Here is a 24610-nt window from a genome sequence, read left to right as displayed (position 1 = left end):
AAAAATTTAAAAAAACATTTATAATGAGCGACTATTTAAAAAAAATAAATGAATTTTGAAATGGAAGAAAACACCTCAACATTTACATTCTCAGGTTAGTGACCAGGTAAGAATTTAACATTATGGATAGTTTTTTTACCATGTTCCTCCTCATTCTGACATGCAGTCATCTTTGTCTTCTGAAACAGTCTCTCTTTCATGTGTCTTTAAAATATTTCTTTCCTATATTAAACATTTGGACATATTTTATTAAGCAATGTAAGTCTATAGCTCCTCATTTTACTCTTTGGTCATTTATAAAACTAAGATAACAAAACATAGCTATTAAACACACATCTCGAATCAGAAGATATATATTAAGCTTTTTAGCTGGAGAAAGTTGTTTGTTTTTCAGTGTTGTGTAGTCCAACCATGAAAGATTTTTTTCCCCTAAAGGTAATGGGAAATAAAGCACTGCCAGTGTCTCACAGCTCAGAGTTGGAAGAATTTAGAAATCAAACTATCTAGTGGATTTACTTACTCCCCTGGCTATACAATAGTTTCCTTAGGGAAGGTATGAGAAGTCTCTTCATACCACCAATGCAGATGTAAAACTATGTGAGCAGAATAGTCTCTAGACAGTAACAATATTTGATATGACCCAAAACTCCCCATCAAGTGGGTGCCAAGTATTCAAGTATTCAACTGTGAGCCTAAAGGGAGCATTTCTAACTTAAGCCACACTTCTTGCATTTTCGTCCCCTTCCCTATACAAAAGCATTTAGCTTAATTATAGTCATCATAATTTCTTGACTGTGGACTATGGCACTATACTGATCATAATCACTAACATTCCCAGTAAACATGAATCTAGTTAATTATTGTTTTTACACAGAAGTCAGAAGAGTCTGATCAAGTTTTGTAATCTTTATCAAAGATTACAAAAATGGCTTCAAAGGGAGCTAATATAAACTTCAATAACCCAAAGTCATGGTTATGCTCATTATTTTCAATGAAGTAAGCAGTAATTCATACCCCAAATCATATTGCTCTAAAATCCTAAAGAATAGATTTGAATAAAACAGTCTTAGAAGAGTTCTTTTCATGCCCAGAGTGATACTTGTTCTGGCACATTTGTAAGTCAGCAGGATGCTTTAGAGAAACTTTTACTTTTATTGAATATAAAAACATAAGAATTCTTAAAGAGAAATGGGCCTCTGTTTTCAACAGATCTACATTTTTATTTGCTTTTTAAGAAAAGAGTTGTTGGTGATGCATGAAGTATAACCAATTACTGTAACTCAAGCAAAGATGAGCTGACTCTTGGGAAAACATTTTATTGACCCTTCATTACATTTTTGTTTGTCAGGTTGTCTGTTTTTTGTCAACATCATCTAACATAATTAATAAATATTCAGAGACAGATATTGGGGTTCAACCTGAAGATAAGAAAAGAAAAACAACCAGACACTGACTCTTACGTCCTCCTCAGTATAAAATGGTGATCCTTCCTTCAGGTTTCTCAGAATCTGTCTGAGAGACGTCTCCTCCCACCTTGTAATTTTTTCTAGGGCTGAGATTAATGGTGTACAAAACTACTGCCAGATTTCTATACCAAAATAATGTGACTATTGGGATCATTCGTATGAGTCACCACTGCTAGATCTATAAGGCTGACCATTAGAGCTGTTTTACTCTCTGTTCCTCAGTCAAGCTTTATTTATCAAAATACAAATGAAATATCACTGAAACATCACATAATTTTTAAAAATATTTATGCATTTTTATGAAAAAATATTACTAATGCATATTCATCACACAATTGGATAGATTTCTTATTGTCACTTTTGTTCAAGTATATCATGACTATGACATCAAAAACACTTTTTTTTACCATGTTCCTCCTCATTCTGACATGCAGTCATCTTTGTCTTCTGACAGTCTCTCTTTCATGTCTGAAAAAGTAGTTCTCACTCAAAAGAATAAAAAGAAATAGTTTATTCTGGAACAAACTATGATGGACCACATCTAAAAAAAACCTGGAATAATGTTTTCTGCCAATATCTTGTTCCAACATGGGAACAATTTCAAAGAACACCATATATGGAGACCTTTGTCACATTTACCAATGGAAGCATTAGGTAAGGTGATTATAAAATATGAAGAAAACTCAAGTACAGGCCTCCTATGTCTTCTAAAATTCTTAGTATTTTAGTTGGTAAAAGTCAGGAAATATATATATATATGTGTGTGTGTGTGTGTGTGTGTGTGTATACATATATATGCATACATACATATATATGTATATATATATATACATTAAAAAAGATTACTTCATAATCACATACAGATTTGGGAGGAATATTGCTGCAATGGAAGCAGAGATGGCCTCCAGTCTTTTAGTTCTAGACTTGTAGCATTCTAGCCTCTTCATCACATGAAGTTCTTATTTTTTCTTAAAGCATAAAAACATTTATTAAACAAACCTATTATTTAATCAATTAGACAGCAGAAAATCTTTGGCTAGGGCAAATGTATAGAGATATAAACAAAAATCACAGTGATTATTTTAATTATTCGACTGGATTAGAAAATAAGAAAAGAAAAACTGGCTTTCTCATTCCACATGACAATTTCAAATGAGCCAGCAGGTGCTCAGCAGCGGGGACAGGGCATCTACATAGTGTATATGGCTCCTGTGAACACAGGAAGTCCTAGAGTGAGCTCCCCCACTCTGAGAAGAATTAAGGTCACCAGAGGGGTTTGAGCCTGACCTCTGAGGACCAGGAGGACCACAAAGTCTCCAGCTCACTTCCCCTAAGCCACATAGGTAATAACATATATTACATGACCAACCCAAGCACCTACCTGTCACCCTAAAATGACAGTGTGTAAAGATTTGCAAAGCTGTGAGGTTTGCAACGCAGATTAGATGGAAGCATGGCAGTTCTAAACAGTCAGTCAGCCTTCATGTTTACCTCCTCTTTCAAGGAAGTAACATCCACCAGCAAAATCCTCTAGAACAACACGTTTTTGACATAGTGGGATCTGACAACTAAAATAAAGAAAATGGTTGCATTGCCAGTATCTTAAGTATCTACCTTGTTTTAACACTTATAAAAATTTGAATTCAACATTTTAAACATGAAAAAGAAGAGGTAAGAGTAGACGGAATTCAGAGATTTGTTCAAATATTTCATAGGTATGTTCTGAAATCAGTGTGTTTTCGAGTTTGTAATTAATATTTTTATCATTTTATGAATCTGTGCTACTCTAGTTGACTGTTCTTGTGACTTATTCAGACAACTTTTCAAAGAGTGAATAGCAATGTTCTCCAGTGTTCATATTCGTAGAGACACAATATTCAATTAGGTGTTCTTAGACCAAGTTCAAGAACTAAGATAGCCAACTGAGAATCTATAATGCAAAACCTAGGTAAAATAGAAAGAAAAGTTATACTGAAGAATTTAGAAATCAAGGCATGTCTCTGTCGAATCTACTTCCCTAGTTTAGCCTGGAGCAGTGGATACATTTGGAAGGGAAAAGTCATTGCCTTGGACTCTAAACCTGTACTGAACCAGTTGTGATGACACTTCATTGCCCCATTCCCTTGGTGTATCTGCATATTGACCTTCTGGAACAACATGAACTGTCACCACCACCCTCCCCAACTCCCTTGACCTGAAGAGAGAGTAAATCTGCACCTGGTGGGTGGAGCTAGCAGAGAATCTTGCACTGGTTTCACTGTTTGCTGCAATTCAGTGAGATATGACAGGCAGAGACTGATGTCCCTGTGCTAAGATCAGAGCTTACAGATGGAGCCTCTAGACCTGCCTTAGAATCATGTGGGAACCTGTGCAGTCATAGGACAGACATCTTACATCACTGGCTGTAGTTTGTTGTTTTGCTCTTTGGGCTCATTTGTGGGTCGCCACCCAGCTCCTAAATAAATCAGAAGGAGCCTTATATTAGTTATAAATGTCCAGGTTTAGCTTGCCATGTTTCCTACCAGCTTTTCTTAACTTATATTATCCTGTTTACCTTTTGTCTCTTGGATTTCCCTGTTCTCTTACTTCTTTAAATCTTACTTAAACTCTTACGCTAAGGATTGTTGTGTAGCTGGGTGGCTGCCCCCTAATGTCCTTCTCCATCTCTCACTCCTTCCTTTCTCCAATATTTCTCCTTCTCTATAATTTCTCTCTGACAGTTGTGCCTATCCTATCTCCTGTCTCGCTATTGGCCATATATAAGTATAGTTTCCTGGGCGCTTCAGCCAGTGAAGGGCAGGACCAGTTAGTTCTCCCTAGTGGTACAGCCAATGAGGACCGGGTCTAACTCTGTAAAGCTTTATCATCCAGCCTTCTGTGCTGTTCAGAGCCACAGTCCTCAACACAGTTCACAGCTGCAACTGGTCCAACAATCAAGAATGCTTGTTATTATGAGCGTGCCAAAGGGAAATTACTGAATGGGTATATAGTAATAATTTATATTTTCCAGTGATGTCATGTTAAAAACTCAGTTTTAAATAAACATTAGCACTTGTGATGGCCAGTACAGGTGACAAACATTGTGGATAGCAGTAGCATCTGTGCAGTGACATGTGAAACACTTCACAATTGAGGCTGTGTATTCCTTAGACCTTGAGGCAATGAAAAATGGGGAGGGGTACAAGAAGGCATTCATGAGGGGCAGGAGGTAGAAGATGCCCCAGAGGAAGCTATAGGTGATCGGGCAACGAGAACAAGGTACTTTCTTTCTCTTCAGGGAGCAATAGAAGAAAGCTGATCTGAAGGTGGCAAGGAAGAACACAGGCCCTACAATCTGTTATTTCTTAACTGTCCTGATCGACACTTGTAGGCAGAGGGTTCTTTTGAGAGTTTTACCCTTAGCAGGTAAGCAGCCGTTCTGTAGTGTCTCTGTGTATTATCCACATCATCTTTATCTTCTGCTTTTTCTACATCATCCTCACCTTCAATCAGTCTCCTGGAAATATGTACCAGCTCCTTAATGTTTTTCTCCTTGGATAATTTGGCATCAATAGCCCAGAAGTCATCATCTAAAACCATCTGTAGCTTCCTTCCTTGAGGGTCTAATATTCTTTGGTGCTATCAGGAAGAGATTTGGCACAGAGCAACTTTTTTACTCTCCCCATGCCTATCATAAAAACAAAATATAGCTGTCTTGATATTCAGAAATATATTTGTGAGGATCCTCCACAGAGATACCAGACTTACATGGCAGAGTAGACATATGTCAGTCGGAATATAAGATAGCAACCCTGTTCCTAAAGCACTTCACTTTTTTATCTGGGAAAGGTAGACACCCTTGGCAGTACCTGGCTAATTGCCACAAGGTCAGCCAAGAGACTTACTGGGAAAAGGACAGAGTGATGTGGGAGTGTCATATATCAATCTGTTGATTTCATTGGTTAAGCAATAAAGAAACTGCTAGGCCCATTTGATAGGCCCACCCTTAGGTGGGTGGAGTAAACAGAATGGATGGCTGGGATAAAGAAGCTGAGTCAGAGAGTCGCCATGATTTTCCCAATCCAGGCAGATGCAGGTTAACATCATTCCTGGTAAGCCAGCTCGTGGGCTACAGCAGATTATTAAAAATGGGCTAGTCCAGGTGCGAGAGGTAGCCTAGAAGAGGCTAGATGGAAATGGGCCAAGAGGTGTGTAAAAGAATACAGTTTCCGTGTAATTATTTCGGGGCATAAGCTAAAGCTAGCCATGCAGTCGTTGGGGGTGCCAGGGACGCAGCCCCGCAGCTCCAATTATTACAACAGAGTGGCACCCAACGTGCTAATGAATTCCACATAAAACCTGAGAAAGCTTAATTTTAATCACAGAAAAAAACAGAGTTTAACACAGCTTTTGGCTATTTGTTGATGGTGTGCTGTAGACAGATTTCCTGATTCGGCAACAGCAGCAGAAAAAAAGCTGCATAATTTTAAATTGAGGCTTCTTGGGACTGTGCTGCCAATGCAAATTCTGGCTTTAAAGCATTTCAATGGATTTTATGGGAGTGGATGTTTGTGTTCCTGCTTGGGATCGGAAGGAGAGTGCTCTCAGCGCTCCCCGCCTCCACCTGTGCATATGGCAGAATCAGGCTTAGGCAGGTGGAAGAGCATGGCGGAAGAGATATGTTTTCAGACTGCACAGTGCTCTGCGTGTCAGATTGGTTGTAACTTGGATAAAAAGTGTTTCTATGCTGCACGCTCAGTCTCAAAATTAAACTGCTGATTGTGGCTCCAATGTGGACTGCTCTGTGCCTGGAACTGTGCATAGCTCAGGGACAACAAATGGCTCTAAGGCAGGAGCTGCTTGGCTCCCCCATGATGAACTGTGCTAGTCTCAGGCAGGAACTACCGTAATTACCATAAAAACAGTGCAGTTAAGGTTTGAACTCAGCAGGAAACAGGCAATACCGTATTACCCCTATATGGCGCAACTTAAGTTTTTAAGAACTGCTTAACATTTGAAGAAATGCTCCTGGATAGTAAAAAAAAAATTACAGATTCACAATACGACAGATTCAGACATAAAAGACCTCTATGGATCACAATGTTGGATGAATGTACGTAGGCTTGAGAGAGAAGAAAAAGAATATAAAGAATAAAGTTAATGGTTTAAAAAAAAAAGGTAAAGTCTTTAAAGAGACAGACTACAGATAGTTATAGATTAAGAGAAATAAAGTAAAAATAAGCCACATAAAAATGGAAAATTCACAGAGAGTGTGAATTCTTTGTATTATTGTGTTTTCTTTAAAAATTTTTGACTGTAAAGGAGCTAAGTTCAGAGAGACATTTCATTATATGGGCTGCCAAGTGGAACCAAACCGGATATCATGAGGGTATGACTTCAGAATTTGGGTCTAAGGATATGATGCTTTGGAGAGGGTCTTCTTTTGTTTTCACAGAGGACCAGACCCTGTGGATTGCATCTATCCCGATATGGTATGATAGACCACGACCTCCCGAAAAGTTCCTGTGAACACCCTCAAAAAAATTACTTCACTCAACTGCCAACTGAGATAAACCTGGCACACAGGTTATACCCTAAATGATCTGATTAACAGTGCCCCCATTCAGCAGGAAGCAGTTTGGAGAGAAAACACTGCGCCCATGTTCCCAAAATATTTTTATAAATGTTCTTTTACATTTAAAGGGGGAAATGATATAGGTATGAGTTATATGCATTGGTGTGGATTTTAAGTTCAATTTTGTTATATGTATATGTATTTCTGATCTTGAATAAGGTGTTGTGATTGTGTAGTTCATTTTTAAAATGTAATGTATAATTAGGAAATATAGGTTGTTGATGGATAATCATAAATAATAGTCAAGTTTGTAGTCATGTTAGTTAGATTTTCTAGATATATAGAGATACATTTCAGTTAGATAGACATTCTTCATATCTTTCAAAGACTGCAGAATATGGCATTTTTAATGTTTTAATAACTTGGGGCTTTTCATGACAAAGAGACACATCTGCTCCTGGCAGCACCAGCTACTTCGAGAGGAAGATGGGCATCGAAGAGGATACTTATGGAGCTTGATAGCCATTTGGGCAAGAAACTGCTCTTGCCTGGACTGATGCATAAACTGGACACAAAGAACCTGCAGAGAGAGGACTGCTGAACTTGCCTAAAGGTGAGATGGTCTTTCGAGGTTCCTTACTCATGAAAGAGTCTGCGAGACATTCTGCAGGATACTGCAGAAAGTGACTGAACTGTCTTTGGAATTTCCTGCTTGATGAAAATGTCTGCTAGATACTTTGGGCCTGAAGGCTGAAGATGGATGCCCCAACGGTACAAAAGAACTTTGGGTGACTGACTGTCCAAGCAGCGAGATGTCTCTGTTATTTCTAAAGTTTTGGACTTCGTGTTTTTTAGGTAACATTATATCCTTCTGGAGTCTTTGATGGAGTTGAAGAATGGATAGATAGTTATAGTTTTCCATTGTTATGATAAAAGATAAAATAGATATAAATATTGTAACTGTAATTCTTGCTTGATAACTGTTTGTTATATGTAATCTTACTATGTTAAAGTTAAAGCCTTCCTTTTTTTGTTTAAACAGAAAAAGGGGAAGTGATGTGGGAGTGTCATATATCAATCTGTTGATTTCATTGGTTAAGCAATAAAGAAACTGCTAGGCCCATTTGATAGGCCCACCCTTAGGTGGGTGAAGTAAACAGAACGGAAGGCTGGGAGAAAGAAGCTGAGTCAGAGAGTCGCCATGATTTTCCCACTCCAGGCAGATGCAGGTTAAGATCATTCCTGGTAAGCCAGCTCGTGGGCTACAGCAGATTATTAAAAATGGGCTAGTCCAGGTGCGAGAGCTAGCCTAGAAGAGGCTAGATAGAAATGGGCCAAGAGGTGTTTAAAAGAATACAGTTTCCGTGTAATTATTTCGGGGCATAAGCTAAAGCTAGCTGTGCAGGCGTTTGGGGTGCCAGGGATGCAGCCCCGCCGATCCAATTATTACAACACAGAATGAGGGATAAACATTTGTAGGCTATTCACACGTTGGAGTCTTTCCTCCTTCATATGTGACAGACAGTTTGTTACATACTTACTCTAGATTGGCAGCTGTGCTCTTTTAAGATTTGGAATGCACTGCTCTAAGCTCTTCTGGCTTTCAACATTTCTATTGAGAAAACAACCATTATTTTGATGGATTTTCCTTCATATATGATATGTGTTTTTCTCTGATACCTTTCAATGCTGTTTCTATGTTCTATATACTTAGTTTTCCAACCATGAGATGTGGTGAGAAGTTTCTTTTCTGATCTTTTCTTTTTGGTATTGTATGTGTTCTTTTATTACTGGGGAACTTTTCTATGCTTTTATTGGAGTCTAATGTATGCCACTGATCTATGAATATTCTTCCTAATCTATTCCTATAACTAAAAATTCAATCTCACATTCTCTATATATTCACTTTATGCTTTTTGTAATTTTTTCATATTCTTTTCTCATTTTGTCTTAATCCTTTTCTATATCTTTCTGTCCTGGCATTCTGTTTTCTGATTAATTAATGATCTTTTCAGGTTTTCCCTTGAATTTTCTACTTGGTTATTGTGCTTTGCCGTTCTATATTCATTTCATCTCTATTCCTCTTCAGTAATTCCATCTCCTGATTGAATTATATTTGAATGATATTTTTAACTCCTGTTGCTCATTTTCACCAGGTTTCTGTTTGGTTTTTCGTGGAAACCACACAGGTGTAGATTATATTTTTAACTCCTTCTCTTTAAGTTCATGAGCTTCTTCTTTATGTCTCTTTATAAACTTGAAATTTTGTTGATATATATTATGCATATAAACTTACTACCAGAAGAGGGCATCAGATCCCATGATAAATGGTTATAAACTACGATGTAGGCACTGAGAATTGAACACAGGACCTCCAGACGACCAAGTATTCAATGCTCTGAACCACTGAGTCTTCTACTCATTCCATCCTGAATTTTTTAAAATGAATGAGATTTCTTTTAAATCCTTTGTCCTGAGGGTCATCTTAGGTAATTCTCATAGGATAAAGTTCTATAGGACTGGGGACTTTTGTAGGGGATATACTGCCTTTATCTTTCACATTGTTTCTATTTTGGCAATAATAATCTGTGCATGTTGACTTCTTTAGTTCTGTCTGAAATCGACAGAGAAGATTGGGATTGAATACAGAAAGTGTGGGGTAGGTTGAGTCTAAAGACGGAATATGGCTTAAATAGAATGAATGCATATGGTAGATACATGGAGATTGGCTGATATGAAGGAAATGTGTCCTGGTTCAAGTTTGGTGTTAAGGAGAATATCTAAGGCTGTGGTGGGTGTTTGGAAAGGATTATCAGGCTGAATTATTCTGTTAAGGTCTGCAGGGTATGATTGAACATTGAGGTTGAAAGGTGGCTCAAGGAACCTGTAGGCTGAAGCAGCTGAGGTGTGTGTCTTGGGCAGTGCATAGAAGTTTGGATTCACACAAAAGGAGTGGCTAAATCAAGGTACTGGGTTTCAGAAATGTACAAACATGCCAAGTCTTCATATGGAAGCTGGGAATCTGAACTCAGATCTTCATTCTTGGGGCATAAGTGCTTTCACCTGCGGAACGTTCTAGTTCAGTAAAAATAAATCAAAGAATTCATAAGAGTTAGGAATATAGTGTTACATGAAAATGTGTAAGTTAACCAGAGACACATAATACGTATGGTGAAATTATGATTTACATGTATAGATACATAAATATACACATGATATAAAAGGATTAAAAATTGTAAACAATGTGAAAGCAATGGGGAATAATAGTTGAGGCCCACAAAGTATTCAGTAGGATTCTCTTCAATTAAAGAAAATATGTTATGAGCTGAAGAGTCTCACTACAAGTAAATGAAAAAATTTACAGTAAATTTTTGTTACAAAAGAGTGAGAGAAGATATTTCAGGATATCAAGAGGAATACCATAATTCAAATAAAGGGCATAGAAACAGTACGTAATTTAATTCCCCAAAAGCAACACGGCACTTTATAACACATTTAAAAATTCCTAAAGAATACCAAATATATGAATTATTTATACTCTAGAAGTGTATGCACAGTTAACTTCAAAAGAAATAATAAAAGCAATGTCAAGAAAATTAGCTCTCTAAATACTCAGGTGAAACACAATTAATAAAAACTCAGAGACAGATATTGTAATTCAACCTGAAGACCGGAAAAGTAAGCAGTCAGCCACTGGCTCTTACCTTGACTTCAGTCCAAAAATGGTGAACCGGCCTACAGGAAACCTCAGAATGAGACTGATACTGACAGTTGTCTCCTTCCATTTTGTAATCCTCTCTAGTTCTGTGATTCAGGGAGTACACCACGACCACCTGGTTTCTATGGAAATCTAGTATGGCTACTGGGATTAAATGTGTGTGTCAATGTGGTTACTAGATTTAAGGTGTGTGTCATTGCTGCCTGGTCTGTAAGGGTGGCCAGTATGGCTGTTTTATTTTTCCTGAACATCAGACAATCTTTGTTTATTAAAATAAAAATGAAATGCCACTACACTCAGGTTTCTTAAGAAGCACAAGCAGAAGTTGATAGACAGACATAGAAAGGAGAGACAAAATGCATACATATATGAGTTGGGGGATGATAGAGAGACATAAAGGTAATAGATGAATGAGAATTAATTTATTAAAGCTATTGGTGCACATGGCCTTATAACTGATAATTTCCCATGTAATCTGACTGCAACACAAATACTCAGGAAAACAGGGGCAAGTCTGAATGCAGGTTTAAAGGCCTGAGAATAGTGGAGTAAAGTGTTCTTAGGAAACTAGGAAAATACATAAACATAAAAATATTAGTACTTTGACCCATTTTAACCAAAGGTCACATCTTGTACCACAACAATCTGTATTATAGATCAAATAGCATTGTGAATATGTGCTTGTGCACGAATGTGTGTGCAGATATAAATCTGCAGTAGAATCCAAGGTAGGAATTAGCAATTCCAGACAAAGTGACTTCCCTAAGATTAAGTTAGGGAAGGGATAATCAGTAATGTCACTTCCATTAGATTTCTTGTAATGAAGTGGGAAGGGAATAAGGCATCTCGAAGTTATAGAAATGTGACTTCTCCTGGGATCATTATTCTTTTAGGAAGAGAAGGGATGCACATGGAGCTTATGGTTAGCAATAGGTAAACAAAATGCATGCTCAGTTCTAACCTAAAAACATCAAGGCAAAAGCATATTTAAAAGTTTACCTTTTATTGACATTAAAGCAAGGCATGACCTGACCCTGCAATTGCATTCCTCCCTGGGGCTTATCCTCTAACTGGAGCTACTCCTGGACACTGGTTATTTGTTTCAAATACAAATACTTCTAGTGAGTCTAAGTGATGCTCAGCCAAAAAGCCTTGATACCACCTTGCCTTTCACATTCTGTATTTCATGCATGTATGTGGATGTGTGGATGTGTATGCATAATCAGGTGCCTATATGAAAGAGAATGTATGTGCATGTGCATACACATATGTGGAAATCAGAAGTGAACCTTGGGTGTTGTTTCTTGGGATTTGACAAGCATGTTTTCAGATATAACACTGAGAAACAAAGCTCAATAATTAGGCTGGGTTGGATGTCTAGTAAACTCCCAGGATCTCTTGTTGTTTCACCAGTGTTGGTACAACAAGCAGATGCCACCATGTCGTGTCATTATTTCTATGCCAGAGACTGGATTTCAGTCTTCAGTGTTGAGTGGCAAGCACTTCAGTCAATAAAATATCTCTCTAGCACTCACTCTTACATTCTCTATGATTCATGATGTGTGGACCAACGTGATGTGTTGGAAACTCTATTTTATTTCACTTGTTACATAAATTGTAAGCAAGTGTAAAAACAGGTGCACAAATCAAACTTATTTATTACTAAAAACATAGAGAAGAAAAGGACCATGAATTCTCTCATCACAGTACTTGGCAGTGAAATTCTGTTTTAATTAAAAACCAGATAAACATTAGCAAAAGGAATAATATCACAGTTGCAGAGAATAGAAAATAGCAATATATTTCTACTGTTATTCTACAAGTTGCCAAATGGTTAACAGGTGTTTCCTGGGAAGTGACAGAATGGAAATATATGAGAGGAGGGAAGGACGTCTTGTCTTTGATGAGGAAGGAAGTGAATGAAGGTCTAGAGGAGAATTATAGAAAACAATACAGCTTAGGCTAGGCAATCTGTTCTTCTTTAGACAGGAATGAAGCAGAGCTGGTATTGGGGTGGCAGAGAGGCAAGTCCATTGAGCACTGGGGTTGTATCAATATCCTTAGTTTTGACTAGAGACTTCAGCTTAAAGTTCTGTAAAATGGTGGTGAGAAATAGGAACAGCTCCATTCGTGCCAGGCCTTCTCCTGCACAAATCCGTTTTCCTAGGCGGCAAAAAAAACCAAAATTTTATATTCTTATTTGTAAATTTTGAGAATCACTGCATTTGAAATTAAGACTATGAATGAAGGATAAGTTATTAGGTGGATGGATAGACGTGTGGCTACCTAAAAGGACAATTAATTCAGCAAATAGAAAAATGTGGAACATATTTGTTTCTCAATTAACCTATACTATTAAGAAATACATTGTTCAAAATTACTTTTTAACTAGATGAGGTTGTTCACATCTGTACTCTGACTGTCTAGAAGACTGAGAAAGAAGAATTCTGTGTTATCAAAAATAACAAAACCAAGGATGGAAGCTGCATATCCAAAGGTAGCATACACACCACAGATGTGGACACAATATCCGTTACTCTCATCATAAATGAAAAGGAACAGGATTACCATTCATCTGTGTAGAATGTCCTGCAATATCTATAATATCTCCATCATCTCATGATGGTCTTGATGTTTCTGTTATGCTTAACTGAGTGAAAACTCTCTGATCTAATCATAAACTTCAACTAATGGTAAATAATTTCTTCTTATGATTCTCCCCTACTCATGAATTTCGAGAGGACTGGAAAATCAATTATTAGAATGTTGTAAGATTTTTGCATTAATATGTAAGATTGGAGAGTTAAATGTACTGATATTCCCAATAACCCAGAGATCTGGGAGTCTTTCTCATTGTCATACTTTAAGTGAAATTTAAGAAGCATTATTCATTCATGTGTTCACCAAGTGCACTTGGGGCACTTCATTAATTTTCGGTATTTTAGGAGACTTGTAATTACATAGTTTAGAATGGAGGTGAGTGATACAGCAAAGAAGACCTGATTGATGTCTCCGTTTTCACAGTGAGTGAGTAGAGTGTAAATGGACTTTGCTTTCTTTGGTATTTCTGTGATGTAGCTAAAGGAAGAATACAAACACCCTATACTCTAACTTTCTGAATTTTTAACAGTGGATGAACAATTAAAGCCTAACTTTGATAACCTGACAGAGAAAAAAATCTCTTTATCATGACATGCATAAACACTGAAAGTCATACTCCTGATCACTGGCCATTAGGGAGCCACTATGTAAGTCTCCACAGATCCTTGTGTCCCTGGATCCATGGAAATGAATTTCTATTACCTGTTGAAAATGGCATGAAGTAGTCACTTTTCCTAAAGTTTCCATTCTTATCTAGAAAGTGGCCAGGGTCAAATATCTCTGGGTTGGGAAATTCCTTGCTGTCATTCAGCACTGATGAGAGTGATGTTATTATCGTTGTTCCCTACAACAAAACACAGAAACAAACAAAGTTAAAAAGAAATCATAGAGCTAAAACAAATCAGGATAATATCCAGGTTTACTTTCTGCTCCATAGTTGCGATTAAGGTCAAAGAACAGTAGGGACATTTCAACAGGCAGAGCAGTTAGGAGCAGGGAGAACTGTGAGGTAAGGCACAGTAGTGTAGCTGATGTGACTTCAATGACATTTCACATGAGTACTTGGACTAAAACATCTGAGTCTCTTCTTCATTTCCTTCATTATACTCATGCTTCTCTGAACACTGACTGCTCTAGTTCATCACATATGTCTACATACCCTTCATGTGAATCAGGTTCCAAGTGGAAAAATTCATTGAGTGTTTTGAACAGCATAGGGGAACATTCATAAAGTAAAATAAGGAAGATGGAAAGACAAAGGCCACTATTTTTTTCTCATTTATAGAATCTATCTATCTTTGTATTTATATTATAAGAAAGAAAATGTAGGGCTATGTGCCAGAGAAGATGTGTTCAGTCTTGTATATAATCTATCTATATTAATGAACAAAAATAAACATAGAAATGCACATATGTTTATGTGTGTGTCAGAAATACAGGATGAGGACTCTTAGGGAGAAAACAAGGAAGAAATGGAAATGGAAGGAGAGGGAGACAATAGAATAAAACAAAGTATGATGAAAGTAAGATGATCTGGTGACAGCTAAATCAATAAAACTTCTGAAGTCACATGGAAATTGCTGGGGACTGGTGCAGGCAAGTTCTCTTTAACCAGAACACAAACTAATCTCATATCATTTCAAAGTTTCTAGTAATGTGGTCTACAAATCTTTTTCAAGGCTGCCACATATATTAGAAAGCAATTCATCTAAATATGTTTAAAAATTTAAAACTAAAAATACTATTTCTGATATGTCTAAATTATGTGAAAATTAAGTTCTAGTGTCAATAGGCATTGAACATAGTATATTTATAATCATTTATTACATGTTGCCCATGACTGCTTCTCTGCTGCAATGAGAGTTTCTGAAGGGGCAGCACAATCTTCTTGACCTAGAAAGGCTGAAATCTACCAGAACAATTATGGCAAAGATCATCAATTCCTTCTTATCCTATTTGTTTTGATGAGATCACTGGCTCTAGTTTAACCTAAGAAAACATTTACCCTATTTTACAGAATGTAGAATCAGCTATGAAACAACCAAGTGGTTTCATAAAGTACAAGAATAGAATATTCTCCTAGACTAGATTCCAAAGAAACCTGTCATATCATGAACCTGCAAGAGAGGAATGACGAAGTATAAGTTTAGCTGATGCAACACTCGCATCAAACTGAAGATATGAGGAGATATGCTGTTATTATCTTGACCTTTGTTATATTTATTTAGTTGGCTCTAAGTATAAAAACAGAACCAAGTTCTGTAAATTAATCACAGACCTCAACATTTTTACCTTGAGACTGTCCCTTAGCCAAACAGATACACTAACCCATATACTAAGACTGTTATCATACAGAAAACCTACTGCCATTTGGAAAAGTAAGTTCTATCATCTACACATGATGTTAGTAACTACAAACTTAATATCGTGTGCCCCACACCTCCACCTCACCAAAAAATAGAAGAATCCCAGGAGAGAGCAATGTTATCCTTACTGAATGAAATTATTACAAAAAATTCTCCATTTTTCATCTGTAGTTTGTGGTGTCTTCAAAACAACACTAAGTGGCCACAAAAATTAAATAAGTCATAATGGCATCAGGGAACAATTTAAACTCATTTTTAAGGTGAAAGTTTAGTTTTAATATACAAATTCTAACAAATTTGAGGAAGAAAAACTATGAAGAGAATTTTCTTAAACTAGAAGCTATAAGCAATGTGCAGTGGAGGAATCCATTATAAATATGTGTTTACGCCATATACAGTCGATGATCAAGAGTAAGAAATACATAGAACCATAAAATAGGCATAAAGAACAATTTCAAAAATAATGTACCAACTTTTGTGAATAATATTCATCTCAAAGTGAAAATCTGTGCTCCTGGACCACGCGCATTTTTAATTGTCTCCACAATAAAATATCTCATACACCATTAACTAAATCAGATCAATATTTTTCATCTGATCTACGCAACTATCAGTGTATCCTAGGACCTCAAAATTGATAGGGAGATATTAAAGTCACTATCCTTCATCCTAATCATAAATGAGCTAACTGATGGCCATTGCAAAGAGGTCTCTTCATCACTATCCTGCAATTCATCATACTGAAGACAAACAAAGAACACAGGAATATGAAAAGTATATAGAAAAGTATTAGCCCACATAACACCTTCAATTTCACATACGTTTACAGATATGTTGTTAGAAATAATAAAATTAATATGTTTAGATAAAATTAAGACCAATGATTACATAAATTGATTCTATTAAGCTAATGGAAAGAAGAGCAGAGTCAGCACTAGAGAATTAATAACAGAAAGATATTCACCTTTTAAGAGACCTCTGAAAAGATATTTACAGACTACATCAATGAAAAGAAACAGGGCAGAGACATAAACATCATAAATAAATGATTGAATGATATAACCTTATTGATGATTGAAGAATCCAGCATATCAATTCTTTCCAATTTGGAGATATTTTTTCTCATAATGATGCAAATTCAGAAAAGACTTTTGTAAAATTGTCAAACTATGGACTTTCAAACAGAAATACCTAAACTTTGCCGAACAGTATTTGGAAGAGACAAATGTGGGCGTGTAATTACCAGCTATATCTGCACCTGCAGTAGAGCTGCTCCTCTCACCGTGAAGCTGTATAAGCCATCGGCAGCACCAGATAACTCAGAGGACTGTAACGACACTGTGAACCTGTGAGCATCAAGAGCACAAAGGTGCATCAGAGAAGAGACAAGCTCACCTTGGGGATGATGTAGTTCCTGAATTTAACGTCACAGGTCACTGCATGGGGCACACTGGTGGGGACGAGGTTGATGAATCTCTGGACCTCATGAATCATGGCATCTGTATAGGGCATGTGGCTCCTGTCCCGCATGCAGGGGCTGCGGTTTCTGCCAACCACACGGTGAATCTCTTCCTGAACTTTAGCTATATGGTCACAGTGACAAAAGGAAAAACAGGAGAAAAGTAACATTTTTGGCACAATGTCAGGCCATAGACAGCACTATGTGGGTATTCCAAAATAAGTGTAAATGTGCAATTTTCATTCATGGATAAAAGTATTTATACATATATTTATACAGAAATGGTCTGTTATGGATTTATTTCATTATCCTCTACAGATACTATGATAGATCAGGATATATTTATTATTTAGTAGCTATGACAACAAATGAACTATAATTAATTAAAATATCAAATAAAACAATATAATTATTTGGGGTCTTTTATATCTGAATCTGTCCTATTGTGTATCTGAAATCCATTTTTGTCCAGGAGTGCTTCTTAGAATGTTAAGCACCATTATTGGGACTAATGCTGCTTGGCCTTTTGGCTCTGCCCAGTCCAGCAGGTCAGAGATCCATTCATTCCCTCTGAGAGCCATTTTTTCAACTCCAGATGTAGGGTCAGGTTTCAGAAGGTCTGCGATGCCATTAAGCAAGTTTTATCACTCTGTTCACAAACCCCATTTAAATGCTCCATAGCAGGACCTCCTGAAAGAGAGTTTCTGCTGGTAGCATGATCCAGGAAGCTGCCATTTCAAAACTGCCTTTTTATTTTTCTTATACAACCACTGAATCAGGAAGACTCTCTTAAAGAAGCTGTGGCATGCTGCCAGCAAGCAGAGCCAATCCGGGGGGAAAAAATGCAGGTAAACTTTGATTTTAGTGTCTAGAATTCCTTTGCAAGCCCTCTCAGTTTTTATGTGGATTTAAATAGCACATATTGGAGTTTCAATTTGTTGTAGGAGGCTGCTAATTTGTTCCCTGAAATAACCGCACAGCTGCTCAACCCCAAATAATCACACAGAAACTGTATTATTAAATCACTGCCTGGCCTATTAGCTCTAGCTTCTTATTGGTTAGCACTTACATCTTAACTTAACCCATTTCATTCATCTTTGTATTACCACATCGCTATGGCTTACCGGCAATTTTCTGTCCATTGTGGTGGGGCTACATGGCATGTCCCTGACTCTACCTTCTTCCTCCCAGTACTCAGTTCAGACTTCCCAGCCTAGCTCTATGCTACCTTGTCACAGGGACAAAACAGCTTCTTTATTCATTAACCAATAAAAGTACCGTACATACAGAAAGACTTGCCACACAACACAAAGACAATTATATGTATTCACTTAAACTTGGATATTGCTGTTAAAACAATGATAACCAAGCTACAACCTGTAGAACCTCTGAAGTTAGGTATAAAATAAGAAAAGATGAAGGACAGATAGACCATGTTAGGAAGGGGGATAGAATAGATGTTTATGGATTACTGGATGTGGTGCTTGAATTAAGGTCTTAAGTGGAGAAGAGAGAGAGGCATGGAGGTTGGAATACATGTAGAGACATCTAAACTTCATTTGAATGTATGGAATCTTAATACAGCAGAAATGTCATCTAATGTAATAACCAAATAATATAATGGCGAGGCAGAGGCCCAACTAAACAACACTTTTCCTCAATTGAAACTTCCAATACCAGCATTAGGTTACATCTAATTGAGTTTTGATCAAAGGAGTTTCCAGAAAAATCTCCAAACAATCCAGGCTATTGTCAAGACAATAGGTTGCTCTACAAAATTGATAGCAAGGTCTCATTGTACAAAACTCTGTGAACATGGAGAAGTCAAGTCAATGTCCTCAAAGAGCCTTCACCCATATGTTCCAGGACCTTTGGTAGAGGAATATGCTCTGCTTACTGTCAAAAGAGAAATGTAACCACCAACCCAGCCACACATTCTTTATCAACAATGGTGTCTTGCCTCCAAGATATGCTAGGGCAATAGTGGCACAAAACTTGTGGTAGTAACCAACCAAGAACTTATCTGACTTAAGACTCACTCCATGATATCAAGTTCATTCTTGACACTGCTTGGGTGGCCATAATGGGAAACTAGATAGCCCTGAGACCTAGGGTAAAACCAAACACGTCTGTTTTAAAACAAAAATTATAACAATAAAATGACTCCCGATGACATTCTACTATACTTATTGATCAGCGTTTTGCTCAGTCATCGTTAGAAAATATTCATCTTGCAGCAGAGAGCAACAAGTTCAGAGACCCTCAACCAGGCATTATGCACAGAGTGAAAGACCGCAGAATACTTATTCCTAAATGGAATGTCTCCATCAAATTACTTTCCTCAGTGCTCAGAGTACACTGTGGTATAGGAGGCAGAAAGAGCACCAGAACCAGAGGGGATGGAGGGTATTAAGAATAAAAGGTTCTCTAAAATCAAAATAATCAAGGACATATGCACTCATGGAGACCAAGTCAGCATGAATAGAGCCTGTACAGATATGCAAACGCCTTTGCTTTACATTATGGCTTCTAGTTTACTGTTATTGTGGGATTCTTTGTGGGCAAAAGAAATGGCTTTTGTTTCCTATTCCTTCTCTTGAGTTCTTTCCCTTTCTTTTGCCTAATTCTAATGTGTTATTTTTTTGTTGTGTCATATCTATTACATTGTATTACTTTATATATTATTCTTTAGAAGGCTGCTTGTTTTCTAATGAGAAGCAGAAAAGAAGGGTATTTGGGTGTGAGAGAAGGTGATTTTCAGGAAGGAGTAGAGGGAGAAGAAACCATAATCATGATATATTATGTGAAAAAATCCATTTTCACTAAAAGGGAAAAAAACAGCAGATTGAGTTATAATACTTTGTGATACCAATCATTGTTAGATTAGTTAAAATTATATAAGTATTATTCATTAGCATAGAAATATGAATATTTTCAATTTTAGCAGCATTCTTATGCCTTATAATATTTTGTTTGTAATTTTCCTTTATTGTTTTTAAGGGGGTTTGGGTGGTTTTTTTGTAATTTTCCTTTTTTAGTTATAATTTTATTGGAAATTTTAGTAGATACTTTGAAATGCTGGGATATATTCTCAATTAACAGAGCATTACACTACAGTTGTTTCTCTTTCATTCCCTCTTTATGTTCACACCTACAGCACCCATATGGTAAATATTGAATTGGGAGCTTCTCAGGGGTGGTACCCAACAACTTCTATGATACTCTTACCCTCTGATAACTGCTATTCAGATTCCTGGATCCTATGACTTCCTGTTACTTTACTTCAGGTAATAGGATAAAACATGATCTCTCAAATTTCCTGAAGATATGGAAAATTGAGCAAAACTTATGGTTAACCTAGAGGTTTCTTCTGTCTTTTATTTTATAAACACAAAAGAAGCCAGATGATTTTGAGAATTTTGGTTTAGTCTCAATGGGAAAAGTTTATGTGTGACTCAAGTATTTCCCTGAAGAGTTCCATGCTTCTGTTCAGTCCTGAAAACACCATGAGTCTGTGTCTTGGATTGGTATTCAATTCATTGTGGTAAATACATGGAAAATATTTTCTATTAAATTGGTGAAATAAGGAGTCCTGATTTATTCTTTTTGTCTGGATGAGTGACCCCACTGTTCACATTCATGGAACAAGGCAGAGATGGGGCTCTAAGATCTAGAATTCTGAGACTCAAGTGCTGCCAGCCTCTGCTTTCATCCCTATGCATTGCTCATTCCTTGACAATCGTCAATGTATTAGGTAAAGAGCTACTAACACTTAGTTTCTTTTAAGAATTTTATTTAGGTGAGGGGGAGAAGGGTAGGAGGAGGGGGAGGGAACTGGGAGGCTGGCAGGAGGGGGAAACTTTTTTTTTCCTTTTTCTCAATTAAAAAAAAGAATTTTATTTAGCTGGAGGGGTGTGACATGCTGAATGGGAATAAGAAGGGAACCTCAGCAAGTCCAGCATCCTATATTCAACTTTGTTCTCTTCTTAAGCTGCTATTGCTTTGGATCCAGAATCTTTACATGTCTATAGATAGAGATTCATAGGTTTTGTGTCTTACTTCATGCATGATCATCTAACATTTCTGTTTCAACATCATTTTTCCTGTTCTATATTTTCTTATCCCTCATAATAATGTTTTAGTAATTTAGTGAAGCATTCTTAGCTACTTGTTATTACCTCTTCCTACCCTAAAACAATTTGAGTCATGATTGTGCTTTTATCTTATATTGGGCACAGAAGGGAGGGTGTGTTTTGTAAGTGCTGGACCAATCGATCTGTTTTAAACTACAGTGTGAAAGAAAAGTGTACTATTGATACTGTTGAAAAGATCATTGTTCAACAAACGTTTAAGGAAATGGACTTCTGAACTGATGAAATTTCTTAATCTACATTTTTTACATTGATCAAAAAACTTACTAGAGAATCTAAATATTTTGAAATCTCAGAATGCACATTATCCCAGCCAGACTCAGTAAAGTCTAGGCTTCAGTGAGGTGAATTTTCTTTTCTCCTTCCCAAAGGTTGATTCATAAGAATGAAAGAACAAAACTAGATTTTAGCTGACCTTAAAACATGACTTAAGAATAAAAGGACATGTGTCTGAAGGACAATGTATGCTGGTCATGCCTATTTCAGATTTCCCTCCAGAAATCTCACACTGACTAGAATTTGATTGTTTGTCTTACAGTCTGTTTCTCTTAGTCATGCTCTTTATTACAGCCGGTGAATGGCATAGAAGGTGAAGGACTGAGACTTCTCTAAGGAAAACAACACACAGGACACTAGCAGAGTCTTTCCAGCATCTTATAGGAACACTGTGGTCAGCACCTGTGTCCTCACCTGTGACATCAGGGTGCTTCAGCAGGAGCAGTAAAGCGTATCTCAGTGTTGTGCTTGTTGTCTCTGTCCCAGCAGAAAACAGGTCAAACAAAGTCACTGCCAGATTTTCAAGTGTAAATTCCGATTGTTGATTGTGGCTTTCCTGAGAATAATTTGATGCAATAATCTGATAAATTTTTTATCATAACATCTGATTACAATGATTCTACAGTTTCAAGCAAATTTATATATTTATTACTGAAAGTATAAAATTTAAAGTAAAACTCCATAACATTCATTCCAAATGGTTATTCTAACTGTATAGAAGTTTACTGAGTCATATAGATTTTGGGTATAGTTAATTAGGCATGATATTTTATTTATGAGCAAGTTTTTTAATAATAAGACCTCAACAAAATCTTTATTTTATTTTATTGCCAACAAAGATATTTAAATGTAGAGTAGAGAAGAAATTAACAAATAATTTCAAAGTCCGTGGCACAGATTCTCATAAATTTCTATTTCACCCTAAATTCCTGACTAGCCTAACTCTTGCAATGATTTGATTATCTACACTTAAACATATACGGTTTTGTAACATAAAGGAAACATTTTATTCATTATGTATTCTGTCCTCTCAAAACTGTAAGAGGAAGAATGTTTCATAGATCTAATTTGAGGATATACAGGTAGATACAAAAAATGGAAGGCGTGTGTTCTCAATTTGGTAAAGAACAGTGGAAGACATTTGACTCTAGCTCTGAGCATTCTCTACTAAACTAAATGAGTCTGTAATAAAATTCTTTGTCCTTGAATTAAATAAACCTATTCAATCTTAATGCATCAATTACTAAATTTTCTCTTATTTTGAAAAGTAACATATCCTTGCATGTGTTTCCCACAATTCTTATCCACCATCCATCAATCCGTTGATGACTTCTAGATTGATTATCTCAGCTCTTTTGAGAAATAGCAGGAAACAAACACAAATGTACAAGTGCCTTTTCTTATGCTGATATTCTTTGGATATAAGCACAGATTGGGTCTAAGACCCACCATGTTACATAAGACCCATATCTGTCACTGTTATGTGTCTAAGAATTGGTGGTCAAATCTATTACTCTAATAGACTAATGGACATAGTGTTAAAATGATTCCTAATGACTTACTACGATATTCATAGAACATAAATCACTTCCTTTTGATCAGAGAGACTTCTCCTTTCAGGAGATGGCAATTAATAAGAGACACCCAATGGTTCAATGTACACAGAATGAAGCATTGTGTCCTGATCAACTCTAAATCATAATATGTTGACTGAGGTTTCTGTCCTGCCCCATTTCCGCAGTTATTAAGTCCCAAAGATATCATACAGAGGACTACTTAATCATAAACTGATTGGCCCATTAGCTCAGGCTTCTTATTAACTCTTTTAACTTACATTAGCCCATTATTCTTATCTGTGTTGTCCATATGGGTCATGCCTTTTTCAGCGGCATAATCACATCTTGCTTCTTCTGTGTCTAGACAGGACAGCAGAGGGAGCTTCCCTCTTCTCAGAATTCTCCTGTTCTCATTGACCTGCCTCTACTTCCTGTCTGGTTGTCCCACCTATACTTCCTGCATGGCTATGGGCCAACCAGCATTTATTTAAAATATAATTGACAGAGTATAGACAATTGTCCCACACCAAGAACACACTCCTCCCCAGAAGTTTTAAGGATCTTTGAGGAAGAGGGGGCAGAAATGTAAATCATCTGTGATCAGTAGCATCAAGGAATCTGTGTTTGATGAACACAAAATGACAGATGAACATGAGAACTCACAATGACTGTGACAGGGTTCCCAAAAACTGTGTAGGTTCCATCAGATAAAAGTACAACATAAGGGGGCTGGAGAGATGGCTCAGTGGTTAAGAGCACTGGCTGCTCTTCCAGAGGTCGTGAGTTCAATTCCCAGCAACCACATGGTGGCTCACAGCCACCTATAATGAGATCTGGTGCCCTTTTCTGGCATGTGGGCATACATGGAGGCAGAATGTTGTATACAAAATAAATAAATAAATCTTTAAAAAAAACATAAAGTATGGGGAGAAAATATGAAACCCCAATTCTAGATGATTAGTTCCTGTGAAGGGCTAGTGAATTTCCTACAATAATGTGACACCCCCTCCCAGTAGCGTAATTACATGTCAGGCCTGAGGCTAGGTGAACAACAGACATTGGACTCAATGCTGAAATGGGGAAAAAAAGAAATTACAAAGTTTGGTAAGAAGAGTTAAGAGGATTGAGAGGAGGGTGATAAAAGTTGAGGATAATGTTCAAATTACATCTCATGAAATTCTCATAGAATTAATGAAATATTGCAAAAAATAAAAACAAAACGAACATATCAAACATAGAATGATTATTTCATAATCCTATTGAGGAGCTACAGTAATGACTGTAATGAAGTATTGACACACAAATCAATATCAATACCAATAGAGCTTTGATAGCAAGGAGTTAACCTTAACACCTACAGCCAATATTTTAAAAATGAGTTCAAAGACTGCTCCATCTAAAGGAAGAGTCTGTATCAGATGATGACAGAACAGCAGAATACCTACATGAAAAGAAGGATGCTA

The 24610-nt window shown here is 36.8% G+C and overlaps 1 protein-coding gene across 2 annotated transcripts in view; it reads right to left on the bottom strand.

Moving 5' to 3' along the window:
* The window catches only part of LOC142850432 (cytochrome P450 2C25-like), a 61566-nt gene that overhangs the window by 25805 nt on the left and 11151 nt on the right, over positions 1-24610 (bottom strand). Inside the window, exons 5-8 of one of the 2 annotated variants that reach the window (XM_075973979.1) lie at positions 22006-22147; positions 17101-17288; positions 14042-14183; positions 12668-12901 (exon numbers count right to left, since the gene is read on the bottom strand). The exons of the other annotated variant lie outside the window; for it this stretch is intronic. Coding sequence (XP_075830094.1) covers positions 12720-12901; positions 14042-14183; positions 17101-17288; positions 22006-22147 — 654 coding nt within the window. The 3' untranslated portion in view covers positions 12668-12719. Of the gene's footprint in view, positions 1-12667; positions 12902-14041; positions 14184-17100; positions 17289-22005; positions 22148-24610 lie in introns of those variants that run through there. 2 annotated transcript variants of the gene reach the window in all.

This window comes from Microtus pennsylvanicus, chromosome 5, assembly GCF_037038515.1.
Source record: "Microtus pennsylvanicus isolate mMicPen1 chromosome 5, mMicPen1.hap1, whole genome shotgun sequence".
Taxonomy (NCBI): Eukaryota; Metazoa; Chordata; class Mammalia; order Rodentia; family Cricetidae; genus Microtus; species Microtus pennsylvanicus.
The sequence above is the reverse complement of the archived record's forward strand: the minus strand, read 5'-3'. Positions and strand labels throughout refer to the sequence as shown.